This window comes from Symsagittifera roscoffensis, chromosome 2, assembly GCF_963678635.1.
Source record: "Symsagittifera roscoffensis chromosome 2, txSymRosc1.1, whole genome shotgun sequence".
Taxonomy (NCBI): Eukaryota; Metazoa; Xenacoelomorpha; order Acoela; family Convolutidae; genus Symsagittifera; species Symsagittifera roscoffensis.
Window position 1 is genome coordinate 18,899,891 of NC_087063.1, and position 13,237 is coordinate 18,913,127.

General features: G+C 36.6%; 3 protein-coding genes across 3 annotated transcripts in view; 2 read left to right on the forward strand and 1 right to left on the reverse strand.

Moving 5' to 3' along the window:
* The window catches only part of LOC134839246 (endophilin-B1-like), a 240,021-nt gene that overhangs the window by 199,500 nt on the left and 27,284 nt on the right, over positions 1-13,237 (forward strand). The window lies entirely within an intron of this gene.
* Positions 1-13,237, reverse strand: part of LOC134839289 (electron transfer flavoprotein-ubiquinone oxidoreductase, mitochondrial-like) — a gene marked incomplete at its 3' end in the record, with an annotated part of 89,307 nt that overhangs the window by 67,109 nt on the left and 8,961 nt on the right.
* LOC134839293 (uncharacterized) lies at positions 127-4,809 on the forward strand. The gene is made up of 2 exons (XM_063854793.1): positions 127-942; positions 3,949-4,809. Exons 1-2 carry the CDS (start codon positions 764-766, stop codon positions 4,607-4,609), a joined length of 840 nt encoding a protein of 279 aa, XP_063710863.1. The 5' UTR covers positions 127-763; the 3' UTR covers positions 4,610-4,809.

Below are 13,237 nucleotides of genomic sequence, written 5' to 3' on the forward strand. Positions count from 1 at the left end.
CGTGAAAGCAGAAAAGTTTTTTTTGAGATTAAAAATGTTGTCTAAAGGCATTTCGCATTCGAACAAGAAAATCGTAATTTGTTGGTTCCCACTTACAGATTTTATTCGTATCTCTTTGGTAAACGCCGTTAACTTTGCAAACAGCAGTTTTTGTCTGAAGGGAAATCGGAAATGCATCTGATGATCAAGATTTTTTATTTCTCATTCCGTGTTGATTAGTTAAGCCGCTAATATGCATGTTGCGGGGTGGTGTTGAAAAGACGGGGACTGAAATTACACTCTTAATTCTGATTGGATAAAGAACATTACTAACTAATAGCAGCATATTTAAACAGGTTATGTCATGCTTATGCGAAAAAGATTTTATCTAACTTGATAGAAAAGACTCATCTTTTTTTGTTATTGTTTATTTTTTCCTCTTTTGATCTATAGAAATAGGCTTGTGGGAAATAATTTTTGTTGATTGATTCAATATATCGGGTCTTTCCTCGAATTAATTGTTCTGATTAAAGTACCTCTTAAATTTAATTGCGCCAGCATCTACCGAATTCATTCCAATTTACTGTCTGGCTAGATTTTTAACGGAGGAAATCTGTCGAAACTGAAACAGAATTTCATTTTGTGTCTCCATATCTGACGTTCTTGTCAAGATAGGTTATTTGAGGACCCACATAAATTGTAAATCATTTGGTCTTATAAGTTTCATGTTAAATTATTGAATTCTTCCATTAGCAAAAACCTTGGCCTTAAATTTTTCGTACAAATGAGTTCGATTTGTACCAATTTTTGGTCTGTTTTCCTAGCTATATTAGTGATTAATTGTCTTATATCGACTGTCTGTGCTAGATCTTTACCACATTACCTGCCTAGTCAACTGTCTGAAAGTACATCAAGAGTGGTTAAAGAAGTGTTGACTGGACCAGCCTGTTCTTCGGTTGTCGTGTAAGTTGCATTGTTTGAATGGCGTTATTTGAATAGTTTGTTCGGGTCCGGAAATTTGATTTAAACTAAATCAACTAACGTGTTGCAAGGCCTTTTTTTATCTTATACATGTGGATCATCTCTTTAGTTTTGAGTTTAAATTTTAGCGTTTGTTTCATAGTTATTTTGAGAACATATAATATAAAAAGCTGCCAGTATTTGGGATTAAGTAACGGGGTATGATATCAGTACGGTGTTTACAAAGTCTGTTTGTAGATCAATCAATGGCTACAATTCTAAGTATTAAGACATTTATTTACGAGGGATCAGACCAAAGTAGCGGTTGTTTAGCTCTTTATGGAGAATCGCGGTTGTTGATAACCGCTAAACAGCTGCATGCAATTTTTAAGTTATTTTCGGGCTGATAATTTTGGCCTGGCACGCAAGCAGCGAGCACGAATCATGATGGAGACCTTAGCCATGCCACCTTGCCATTGTTAACCACTAACCAACCCTGAGCAAACACGAACCAAATGAGTTCTTTGTAGAATTCTTAAAAGCATGGAAATATATCTCTGCTTAATCACCAAACAGACCTTCAAAAAGTTTCCAAGATTTTAGCACCTGTTTTTTTGTCGTAATTTGATCATGTCTTTTATTTTGATTCAACGTGAACAACTTATGGTCTTCTTTTCAATCCGTTTTTAATGTTGAGTGTCTCAGAGGTGTTGCAATGCGTGAAGTGTCTCACGTGAGGCAAGTTCATCCTGATAGTCATTCCTCGTGATGGATTCCATTGCTGTAGTCGCAATTGAACACCTTAGCACGATTGAGTGTGTTGTGTGTATGTTGAGGAATTTCTATTTCATTCAATACGTTGAATTATATTCAAGAGTTCAGCTCTGCTCTCATTCCACGTCATTCCAATTTTGTGCTACAATAACAACTTTTTTTCCTAATTGAGTATCAAGCAATTATTGAGAAGTCGGGGTCTTCGATCTGTTCTGGTTACAGAGATGCTAAAGCAATTTAATGTAACTATTTAATAGTTCCGTTCTGTTCATATATGTTGTTGCATTACTATTTAAAAATAATCCTTTAAAAGGTAGTTCATATGACTAAAAAGTGGCAATGGATGAGACTGTAATAGGCATTGGATTCGATCAAAGTATCCCCCACATCCAAAATGGGGACTGGCTGGGTCATATAGCATTTTGTGGCTTGCGGTTTTACCTGATTGTTAGATGTCATTTCTGAACTGTCAGACTTTTTTGAATCAGTAGCTCAATTCCAGATTTTCATTTCTTTGTTAGTATACATGTATTCGATATAAAAAAAATTATCTTAAAGGAAGCTAGTTTGTTATTTTTTGGGGGGCTTTGCACGAGTTTTTCAAGCAGACAATGATTTTGCGGCTCTTAACTGTAACAAGATTCCAGTTTGAGATTTGATTTGGGAGATGAGGGAGAATTTTGAAATATTAGGTTGCGCTCGTTTGAGGGATAACGCTGGCCTAGTGCCATACATCAAATAAATATCAAAACAAAAACAACACCTTAACATTCTAATTCCCACACACTCCCTTTGTTCTGGCCCAAGCGCATCTGAAAGGAATGCAGAAGTCTTGCAAAAGCCAGCTTGTAAACATCGAATATGTCGACAGAAGAAACAGACAGGTAGCAAGAGGCAGTTAAATCTTAGAAGATGGACAAAACTATTTTGGGAAACACAAAAGTGACTACAAATTTTTCTTGGTTTAAGAATTTATCCGAATACTCGAAAATGAGACCACGATCTTGTCTAATATTCGCAATAGAGTTCAAGAAGTTGGCCTCTTCATAATCTAGGAGCGGTGCAAAATTTTTTGACTGAATAGCCTACTTTCTGAAATCAAATTGGACAAATTGATCAAATTGCTCTAAAAAGAAAGTTGCTATTTTTTTTAAATTTTAAAGAACCGCCGTCGCCCGTGCGAAAAATCTTGATATGATCCTAGTCCCCTTGGTAGAAACCTGTTTGAGAGGATCAGGTTGATACTGAGGCTGATTTTTTCCTCTGATTTTTAACTTCCAGTTTCTATCTTTGTTAAATGTGGGCAAGGATAGTCCAGGTATTCATTGTTGGGCACCTTACGCATTTTTACTTGGCTTATTTTTCAGCACTGTATCAAAATATTGATCTTCGTATTTATAGTATGTTCAATCAATCAGATGCTAGTATTTTCATACAATATTTTTTTTTGTCCATCCGTTGATGATCTGCGAGTTTGGGCGAGATACATGAAGGTAAAAAGATCCCACCAGACCTAGATTATTCTGATCTGTCTTGCTGTGGCAGATAGTATTTGAAGTGGCAGATAGTATTTGAAGTGGCGCCTATCACTGCTGAAAACTTAGTGGGAGGCCAACTACAAGAGCTTGTAAACATTTTGATACGAAGTCATTGAAGCAAATCGAAATGCGATGATCTGATGCATGGTTCTCGATCATCCGTCCTGTGATGAGCTGCAACTTCGATCTAGGTTGCTGTTTGTTTTTGAATTTGTTGATATCAGCGAATCGGCTATAAAAAAACTCCGTCTGCTCAAGGTACCTGGATCTGATTGTACGCATTAACATGATTGTAAACAATTGAATTGATGGTATATATTGCTAATGTTTGAATATCGTTCGTTCGCTTGGGACATTAAAATACTAACTCGTTTTTCCTTTCGAAGTAAGAAAAACCGTTCGATGTGGTGTGGAAACTATACGGTAAATAATCATGAGAGTTTATTTATCTGCCACTGAAGTTTCTTCTTGTTAGTCAACTCTTTCTTGAATATTCTGTTACTATCAGGTTCAGGGTCGATTGTGTTTTTTTGTTTATATTAGCTAGTCTAGAAACAATGATTGAAGATTTTGAGAGATTAAATAAATTCAGCAAGTAGCGTTAAGATCCAACGCTTTGTCGCTTTTAAATTAAAAATAGAAAGTATCTAGTCTGTCGAAATGTGTTTTTATTCTAACTTGCTTGTTTTTTTTTCAGATCTGACGAGACTCAAGACAACAGGAGACACACAGTGCAAGTAGCGGCACTCGAATGTTCCGAGGGCACGGTACAATGGATGTACCCGAGAGGACAGATCCATCTATCAGTCAGACCAAAGCCCTCCATCTTCACACACCATTACAGCAGTAGCACACCAGGGGACAAGTCACTCTCGAACTTACTAGCATCGAGAAGCTCAGCGCCTAATGAGTTGCTGAGCTCCTTCGATCGAAACGAAGATGAAAATTCGGGTAGACAGCCGAAGATGACTCTCCAAGAACAGAACTCGAACCAAAATGCGAACTCCGAATACGAACATGGGAAAAGTTTTGATGCTGTGAGAGTTTGCTTGAGAGTGCGGAACAGTCCGAGTTCAAGTCGGCATCCTGCGCTTCAAGATGATGTTGCAATAGTTTTGTCAAATGGTCGTAAAATGTCACCTGTCAGAGTCAGAGAAGCTGCGAGGAAGCGAGAACTGATTTGTGAGACTCTCGTTGTGAATCTTGACTTGAATCCTGCCGTGTACACGTTCAGAATTCAGCATCACAATCTTGGAGCCGGAATGAAAACTGAGTGTACTAGCTGCCAAACTAGTAATGTCCATTCTAATTCCAACGAGTCTTCAGTTATATTAGACTATTTTGTTAAATGGATCTGAAAGTGAAAGATTTGCGATGAATATACTCCTGGTTACTAACTAATCAGCAACCGGACAATGTCAGAATAGAATATCGAAGGTCCACGATAAATGAAGCTTTGATTAATGGCAACCATGTTTTTGCTTAGCCACCTAATAACATTATCGGTGCTATTCGTTTCGATAAATAGTTTAAGAAATAGAATTAATTTTGTATTTTACGTTTTTTTTCTCTACCCATGAAATTCTATACAGTGAATGAAAGTTTCAGGAGATTAAAAGAGGATATTTGTTACACATGACACCGAACTGCTTTCTAAGTGCCTATGAAGGAAATGAAAGGACTTATTTTGGTCGTGATTTTGAATGAACGAAATGAAGACATTTGTTTAGGTCAGAAAGACATTTTTTTTCTGAGATACGGCTCAAAAGTTCACTCAAGTGTTTCTTCTGATTTCTTTCACTTCACATTCATTTCTTAGTTAGAAAGCAAATTACGCTTGCCGCCGACGAAGCTCTAATGGCGCGACAAAACGTTTGTTTCTAGTGTCAAAAGAGTACTATAATTTTTAGATTTCCAGGCGGAAAAGAAAAAGTATTATTCCGATTTGTTCAATTTTTGTCAGTTCTCAAGTATAATAGAACGAAGTGACTTTTATTCAGGGGCGGATTTAGGGGGGGGGCGGACGCCCCCCCCCCTCAGGGATTCGACCCCCTGCCGACCCAAAGGGTCCCCCCTTTGATACTTTTTCAGAAATCCATTTTTGGCAGACCGACCCTAAAATTTTTCTAAAGGCGCCTTCGGCGCCAATATATACTAACTTTGAGGGGGAGCGCGCGCCAAAAAAAAACGCTATTTTTTGTCAAAATTTTTAAATTTATCAAAAAGTGCCCAAAAACGGCTTTTTTGACTGTTTTTTCAAAAATTTGCCTGCGGCGCAGAAAATTTTGCCAAAATTGCGGCAAAACAGTGCTTTGGGAGAGCTCGAAAAATCAATTTGGTCGACCTAAAAAAAAAAAAAAGGTCGTCAAAATTTTGGAAAATTTTTTGAAAATCCGCCCCCCCCCCCCTCGAGAAAATCCTAGATCCGCCCCTGCTTTTATTTATAGGTCTCGCTGATTTTTTGCTAGTTTTTTTTCAGTAAAATGTCTTGAAATTTGTGCACGCTTAGATTCGTTTTTTTTCGCGGTTTGACTTTTTGATTTCTTTTTAAGTTCATTTATTTTCCTTTGTTAAAAGGAAGGCACACCACTATCGAGCAGCAAAAAGTAAAGGTCACAAAAAAGTTTAAAAAATGAACTGGCACTTTCAAAAATAAACAATAAATTTCTGAGTTCGCAGCAGAATAAAAAAATTCAAATGCTCATGGATGGAAACCAGAAGGGTCGACTGGCGATTGCCTAAAATATTTCGACCAAATTTACAAGCATGACGTAATTGAGCTCGCTTACCTCATCTAAATTAATGAGCGCTAAGTGCAATTTTGTTGACATGCTCAATTTCATGAAAATTCAAATTACTGGAAACTATCTGCTACTGGTACTATCTAGAACTCAAAATCAATCTATGTATAAATATATATTTCCATAATTATTTTCTGCTGGTGATTTTTTGCCTTCATTGTTGTCGAGTGAAGCGCTGGTGGTTTAGGTTCCAAATTTTGTAGTCCGCGTTACATAAACTTCTTGTATAGCTATCGTAGATCCTATGTGAGCGTAACATGCAGGCTGCCCACTTGGTCTCTATTTTAAAGGCTAGTCTCTAATTGGTCTCGTTTTTTTCAGAAGGCTCTAAAGGTAACTATTTTTTTTCATAGATAGTATATAGTGGTCGTATATAGTGTATAAAAACTTCCTATTCTTTCAGCATTTTTCAAGGTGTCTCAAAATTGACATTTTTCAGATTTGAGTGAGATGCCGTGCCGCTACAGTTCTGACCTGCAACAAACCTATGCATGGGCCCTACCCGTCATGGGCGATTCGACTAAGGTCAAGTGTTCTCTCGATGAATCCCAGATACGCATCAAGTCTGGTTTTGCCAAGCTGAAAAAGCACGAAAACCAAAAAATGCTTAAAGAGAAAGTTGCAACTGGGCTGAGCAATACTTCAATTGTTTCTGTTATGGCCGCAGCAATGGACGAAGAAACGATCAAGGCACGTGCGAAACGATCAAGGCAAGCTATGTCGAGAAGGCAAACTGTCCTCAGATTTGGCCAAAGTAGTTCAATGCATTGAAGTTATCTTGCCTCACAATATGAAAGTTGAATCGGGATTCTCGCGAATGAAGTCAGTCGAGGACCACCATCAAGCTAGTTTATCACTGTGTCGTACAATTATCTGTGGTAATTTCATTGAGTTTACTAATTTTTTTTTAAATGTCGCTTCTTGTTCAAATAATATTGTGATTTTTTCCACAGGCTAGTCAACGATTTCTTCGATCGAAATGACTTTGAAACTTTCATACCACTAAGCTCACTGCTGAAGTCGATTCCGAGGCCAGTGCAAACGGTAAACAAGATGAAAGAGAAGGACGATCACTCAAGGAAGTTCGCGCCGTAAAGTCCGCAGAATATTCTCTGAAAAAAGGCGTTTACAAGCGTCCAACTCAGAATGAACTAGTGAAAGCAGACGCCGAAATTCGTAAAGCTGAAGAGGCATTGAAATTCGCACAAGCAAAGTGGGCACACATGTTCAATCTAGTGCCATTTTTGATGCGTTTTTCAATAATTGACATTTTTGAACTCCCAATTCTTACTCAGAGTAGCATGTAACGTGTCATCAGTGTTAGTCTCTAAACTTTTCTGAACGAAGTGGGCAGCCTGCTAACATGCAATTTTTTCCAATATGTTTTTTTGACGAAAATTTTTAGCTGAGTTTTAGCTTATTGGCTGTCGGTTTTAATTATGTCCACTTTCATACTGAATTTTTTTGCTAAAAATGTCCGGTATTACTTTTGAGGTTGATAGTTCTGGCACCAATTTTTGGTTGCCCAAAGTCATTTCATGATGGCATCAGTCTCGTTTTCTTTCGGATAGGTTGCAATGCTATGCTTGTTCTATCGAAACTGGTGCACGACTCTGCATCATCTTTGGGCAAGTTGCCTATATCATTATATCAACTGGTTACAGTTTTTTCACGAATGATTCTTTCGCCTCTTGGTTGTTTGTCAAATGAAATTTAGTTATGTTGTTTTTCCGAAACCCAAGGCGGTGGGAAAAACTATGGCTCAGGGTGATTTATAGCTGAATTTTGTGTATCATTCTATGCCTCAAAAGAAGCTCACCAGGAGTCAATTTTAGCATCGTATTAGAGCATTATTAGTCGTGATTCGGATTCCAAAAAATCCAATAAGTGATGTCGAGAAAAGTTTGTGAATTGGATCTGATATTTGTTTTACTTGAAATTAATGATCAAATAGTTTTACACAAGCGAAGCTTGTGTGATATTACGAACTCATTTTTTTCCATCCTAAGTCGCAAATATTAGTGCTCTTTTTTGAAAGTGCTCTTTTATTGCAGTATATGCATAAGATCAATAACCAGCGATTAAGTACAGCAAATGCTAATGATTTTAACACACACTATTGTATTACAAATAGCACTTTAGCTTCAAGGTGTTATGATTCTGTAGCGTAGAGGTAGGGAAGGAGACCAGCAGCAAAATAAGAGGGTTCGAACCTCTGCAGGGTCGCATGTTTTTAATGAACTTTTTTTGTATACTAGTTAAAATGCTTCCGCTCTATAAATTGAGGCATGTTAATTGGTAAATTTTTTTTCAAATTGACTGATACTGCTAATGCGTCATAATTGGCTCGCGTCACTTTGCAATTATGTAGACTCAAAATTGGCGTGCGTCACTTAAGAAATTTTGTAGACTCAAAGTTTTGCTCTTTTTTTCCCTGTAGCGTTGCGGTCATATTTTTGCTTGTGTATGCGAAGTGCAACTTCGCCTCTGTGTCTAAAGATTGTTTTTAACATAGTCAAGATGGAAAAATAACCATTTAAGGCTCTTGTTTCTATTTTTGGTCTATCACCAGGAGATGCGAAAATCAACTTCGCCTCTGTGGTATTTCATCACTGCCCATCCCAATATGAAGACACCATTCATACCGTCCCAGCTCTATTTAACCAATCCTTTTTGGTGTTGGCATTGTTTCTCTGATCTCTTTCGCATTGCACCCAGCGGTATCATTTATATCCCCATACCGTATCTTCATAATGTCACATCCGGCTGGACACAACTAAGCCGAACAACAAACAGACATTTCATCACACCACACCAGAGTAAAAGGAACTCTCTAAAGACTCTTAAAATAATGTTTCCCCTTGTGATGACACAGAAAAAGAGCAGGAATCAGTCATTACAGAAAAAGCAAATGACAAAGTTATATTAGGCAATCACAACCCACGATTAAAAGAATCTGAATGGTGGTAATTCAGTCAGTTTTGGACAGTTAAAGCTTTGATTGAGTATGAAGTTTCTGCCATCCGATCTTTCTGTTCCTTAGGAAAGGGAATTTTTATCGTGTTATGCAGACTTTTTAAAATAGTGCGGCTTGAAAAAGCGTGTTCAGGAACTTACCCGCCTTATTGTTCAACATTTCAGCTTATCATCCGTATTCAAAATACCTTTTTATTATATCGCCATAACATCCCATTCATATGCTAAGAGCGTGCTGTCGAATGTTGTTGTGTTTGCGCTTCCATAATTTACTTACAAAAATTATCACCCTCATTACCATAAAATTATTTCCATATTTACTTTATTTTATAGGCTATTTTCAGGCTTGACTTTTTAAATGTATTTTAGGGATTGATTCGAGTTTGCATATACTCTCGCTACTGCTAACTGTGTTCTGTTATCTGCAAACATTTGTTATTTTTTCGTTGAACCCATTTTACTGGTGTAGTTGGTTCGTTGAGCTGTAATAACCTCTGGCTGTTTCTACGCTCTTTGCCCTTCTGTGTCATCGCTCTTTTCGTACCAATCATCAGTGCATAAGGTTTATTCATATCAGCATTGCTATTTTTACCGTAAAATAGTTTACTTATCGAAATTATTATTAGATCATTATATGCAATCCAATCCGCCTCACAGGATATTATTTTACAATTTAGAAGTCGTCTTTTGATTGCACACTTGAGTCATTTGTCGCAAAAATTCAATCTAATCTCATCCGTCTCGCGGTTCAACTGTTCTTCGAATCATTTTTCTTGAAAGGAGGTAGAGCTGAATTTTAGAATCGGTTTCGTTTTTTTTGCCATTTTTTAGCTTACTGCTTGCTGATTTAAGTATATTTCGGTTTAATAGTATTGTTATACAAGCAGGACGTAGTTCTTGTATCGCCTTATTTTAAGAAAGTTGCCGGAAGGAAACGTCTGATAGAGTTGAGGAGTCTGCCGAATAAAAGAGCTCATGGTCGTGATTCAAGCTGCAATAAAAAAGAACGCTTTACGAAATAAAGGTCATTGAGAACCTTCAGGTTATTGAATGATAACAAACGTTTTTATTTTTATTTTGCCCACGCGCTAATTTTTTTTAAACCGTTGAAAGAATTTATTTTTGACTTTTTCTTTTTGATCAGTTTCGTCTGCTACACAAAGACTCGTTTCATATATTAAATGCAATTGTTTAAGATGAGTAGTTTTACAGATTAAAATATCTGTAGAAGTTCGGGAAATAAAGTTTTTTCCTTTTTGTGTAAAAGAACAATGATTTTCACTCATATAGTTCCTGATGATTTTTTCATTTTTGTTCCTTTCAATTTAACTTCATTTCAAACATAATGAAGACAAACTCTACAATTGAACAGCAAAAGAGTAAAGGTCACGAAAAACGTGAATGACTTTAATTTTCAAAAAATGAACTTTTTGAAATCCAAGCGGAATAAAAAAATTACTTTTTGATCCAGTTTTCTCTAAATGGGATAATTTTACGAAAAAAGTGTAAGTTTACGCTCATAAACAGTATCTTAAATTTAAAAAGCTTCGGCATGATAAATAATTTTTCGAAACCCGAAACTTCAAAATTAAAAAAAAAAGTTTTTTTTTCGGTTTTCTTGTTCTTTTACACAGAGCCAATGTCGTCTGGTGGCTGTTTTTTTCTTTTTGTTGTCAATTTTTGACTATTAATATCCCTATTGACTGCCAAGTTAAATGATGTTGCGAACATCAAGTTTAATAAGTGTTAAAGTTCATTTTAAGTCAATTTGGCAATGAAAAAGAAAACCATTTTTTTAAGAAATGATTTTTTCGCTTTAGTTGAGTCCCGTTAAATATTTTAGAACAATTAGAATTTTTGAAAATCGATTTGGGTTTGTTTTGAAATCCATTGCCGTGAATCCGTAGAAATACTTTTCATAAAATAGATGGAATATGCAGCAGAATTTTTGTGATGTCACAGTTTTAATTCGGAAGAGCGGCAGAATTTTTATCGTACGCGTTGCTAAACTCCTGTTTCTTTTTGTTCAAACACACAAATTTTTAAATTCGTTACGAGTTCTTTTCTTATCAGTTAAAATTAGCGTTCAACGAAGTAGCACTTCTGCTGCATAGCAGTGTAGCCGTGACAGTTTACAAGCATGTGGTTGATCCGCTTTAATATTGGCTGGTATTTGAAGCCGTTATGACGCAGTTGTGAAGAAATTACTCTAATTCTGGAGGTCGGGGCATGAATCCCGTAGAGGATTTTCTTTTTTCATTTCTTACAGCTAATTTATTTAGTTTTGTACTTTCTTGCAGTTTAAAGTTCCTCTTGGTCATTTCTGCTAGTTAGGAAAGTGCAGCTTTGCCTCTGTGTTGTCACCTAAACCTTTTCCTGGAAACTTAAGATCATCCCTGTAGTTGTTGAGACCCATAAAAACTTTTAAAAACTTTCTAATTTAGTCACATTGTCGCTGCTGATTATATACATTTTCTTAGATCTGTTCCAAATGCTGAATCAACAATATGGTCTGATATTCCAAATGATGTTCCAAACGACCCCGCCCTAAATCAATTTTTGGCTGACTGACCCTAAATTTTTTCTAAAGGCGCCTACGGCGACGAAATGAACCAATTTGAACTGTTGGACTGTTTTCTCAAAAATTTGGCTGCGGCACATAACATTTACTCGAAATAGAGTCTTTCTGGTTATTTGGGAGAGCTCGGGAAATCAATCTGTTCGATCTAAAAAAAAAAGGTCGACAAAATTTTAGATCCGCCCCTAGATTTTTAGTGATATTTTTGTAGGTTATCCTATCATTGCGAGATGTACTTAAGATAACACAGCGTGAAATGTCGCCATGTTAATTTACCTGTCTGGGCTGGAGGAAACTCAAGCACAATACGAGGAAGTCTTTTCATTGCAGTTCTGATCGACTGAACGAAAGTTATTGCAGCTAACATGGCTTATCTATTCAAATATCTGAAAGGAAACGTAACAAGTCAGAAATGAACTAAGTAATGAAAATCGTAGTCTTTTTTTTTAGTAGCTTGGAAGTTTTCTGCCATTGGGTCCGTCGCCCTTGAGAATTGCCCCGAAATAAACTATTACAAGTCCATTTTGTTTATTACCATATGTCGAAAGCATCTTTTTCCTTTCAGGGTCCATTGCTCTTATTTGTGAAGTCATTTATTCAATCCATAAATATTTGTTGAGAAATTTTTCCCGGGAAAGGGTTAAAAATTTATATTGGGGCGATTTTAAAAGGAGCGGTTTTTCACTCATTTCTCCTGTACTGCTAATTTATATCCGAACCTATCCTAAATTTTTTTGAGGCATACTCCGCTGCAATTTTTTGCTAAAACTTTGACTACATTTATGCATTTTTAAGGTCGACCAAATTGATTTTCCGAGCTCTCCTTATTCACTAAAAAGACCCTGTTTTGGCCAAATTTTTTGCGCCGCAGTCTTTTTAGGCTTTTTCAAAAATTTTGACCAAGAAGTTGCGTTTTTTCGGCGCGCGCTCCTCTTCAAAAATAGTACATAAAGGCGCCTGTAGAAAAACTTTAGGGTCCGCCTGACATAAATCGAGGTCCTAAAATACTATCAAAGAGGGGACCCTTTAGTGCTATGTCCCCTCTAAATCTACCCAAAACAATCCCCCCCCCCCCTAAATCCGCTACTGCTGGCTTTGCATATTTTCCTCTTTTTTTTTCTTCTATTCACTTGTTTGACTCGGCCTACTACATGGTTTTGGTTTATGCTGTAATGGCTAAATCAGCTTATTTTGTGTCGTTTGTTGGGCAAAAATTGGTTATTTTTAATAATTCAGTTCGGTTGTGGTGCAAAAGTTCTAGTTTTAAAACTTTTAATTGCTGAAATTTTTTGACGACAATTTTTCATGGAAGGAAAGCGATAGGGAGGGGGAGTAGCCTACAATAGATTTTAACAAGAAAGACTAAAGCCACTATTTTAATTTGAAATCCCAGTAAAGATACGCCGGTGCTGTATCTTAATAGAAACTTAGGCATGGAAATGGAAGTCTATTTATCGATAGCGTGCCGGAAAAAAACGGGCCCACTGCAAGGCTATATAAAATACCAATGTTTTTCATTAAAGTTGTTTCCTTGATCTAAAATTTATCGTAAAATATAGTCTTAATAATACGAATGTTTTGAAGTAACTACTGTCAGCCTTTTTTTGGCTCTCAAAAACGACGAAGTTATA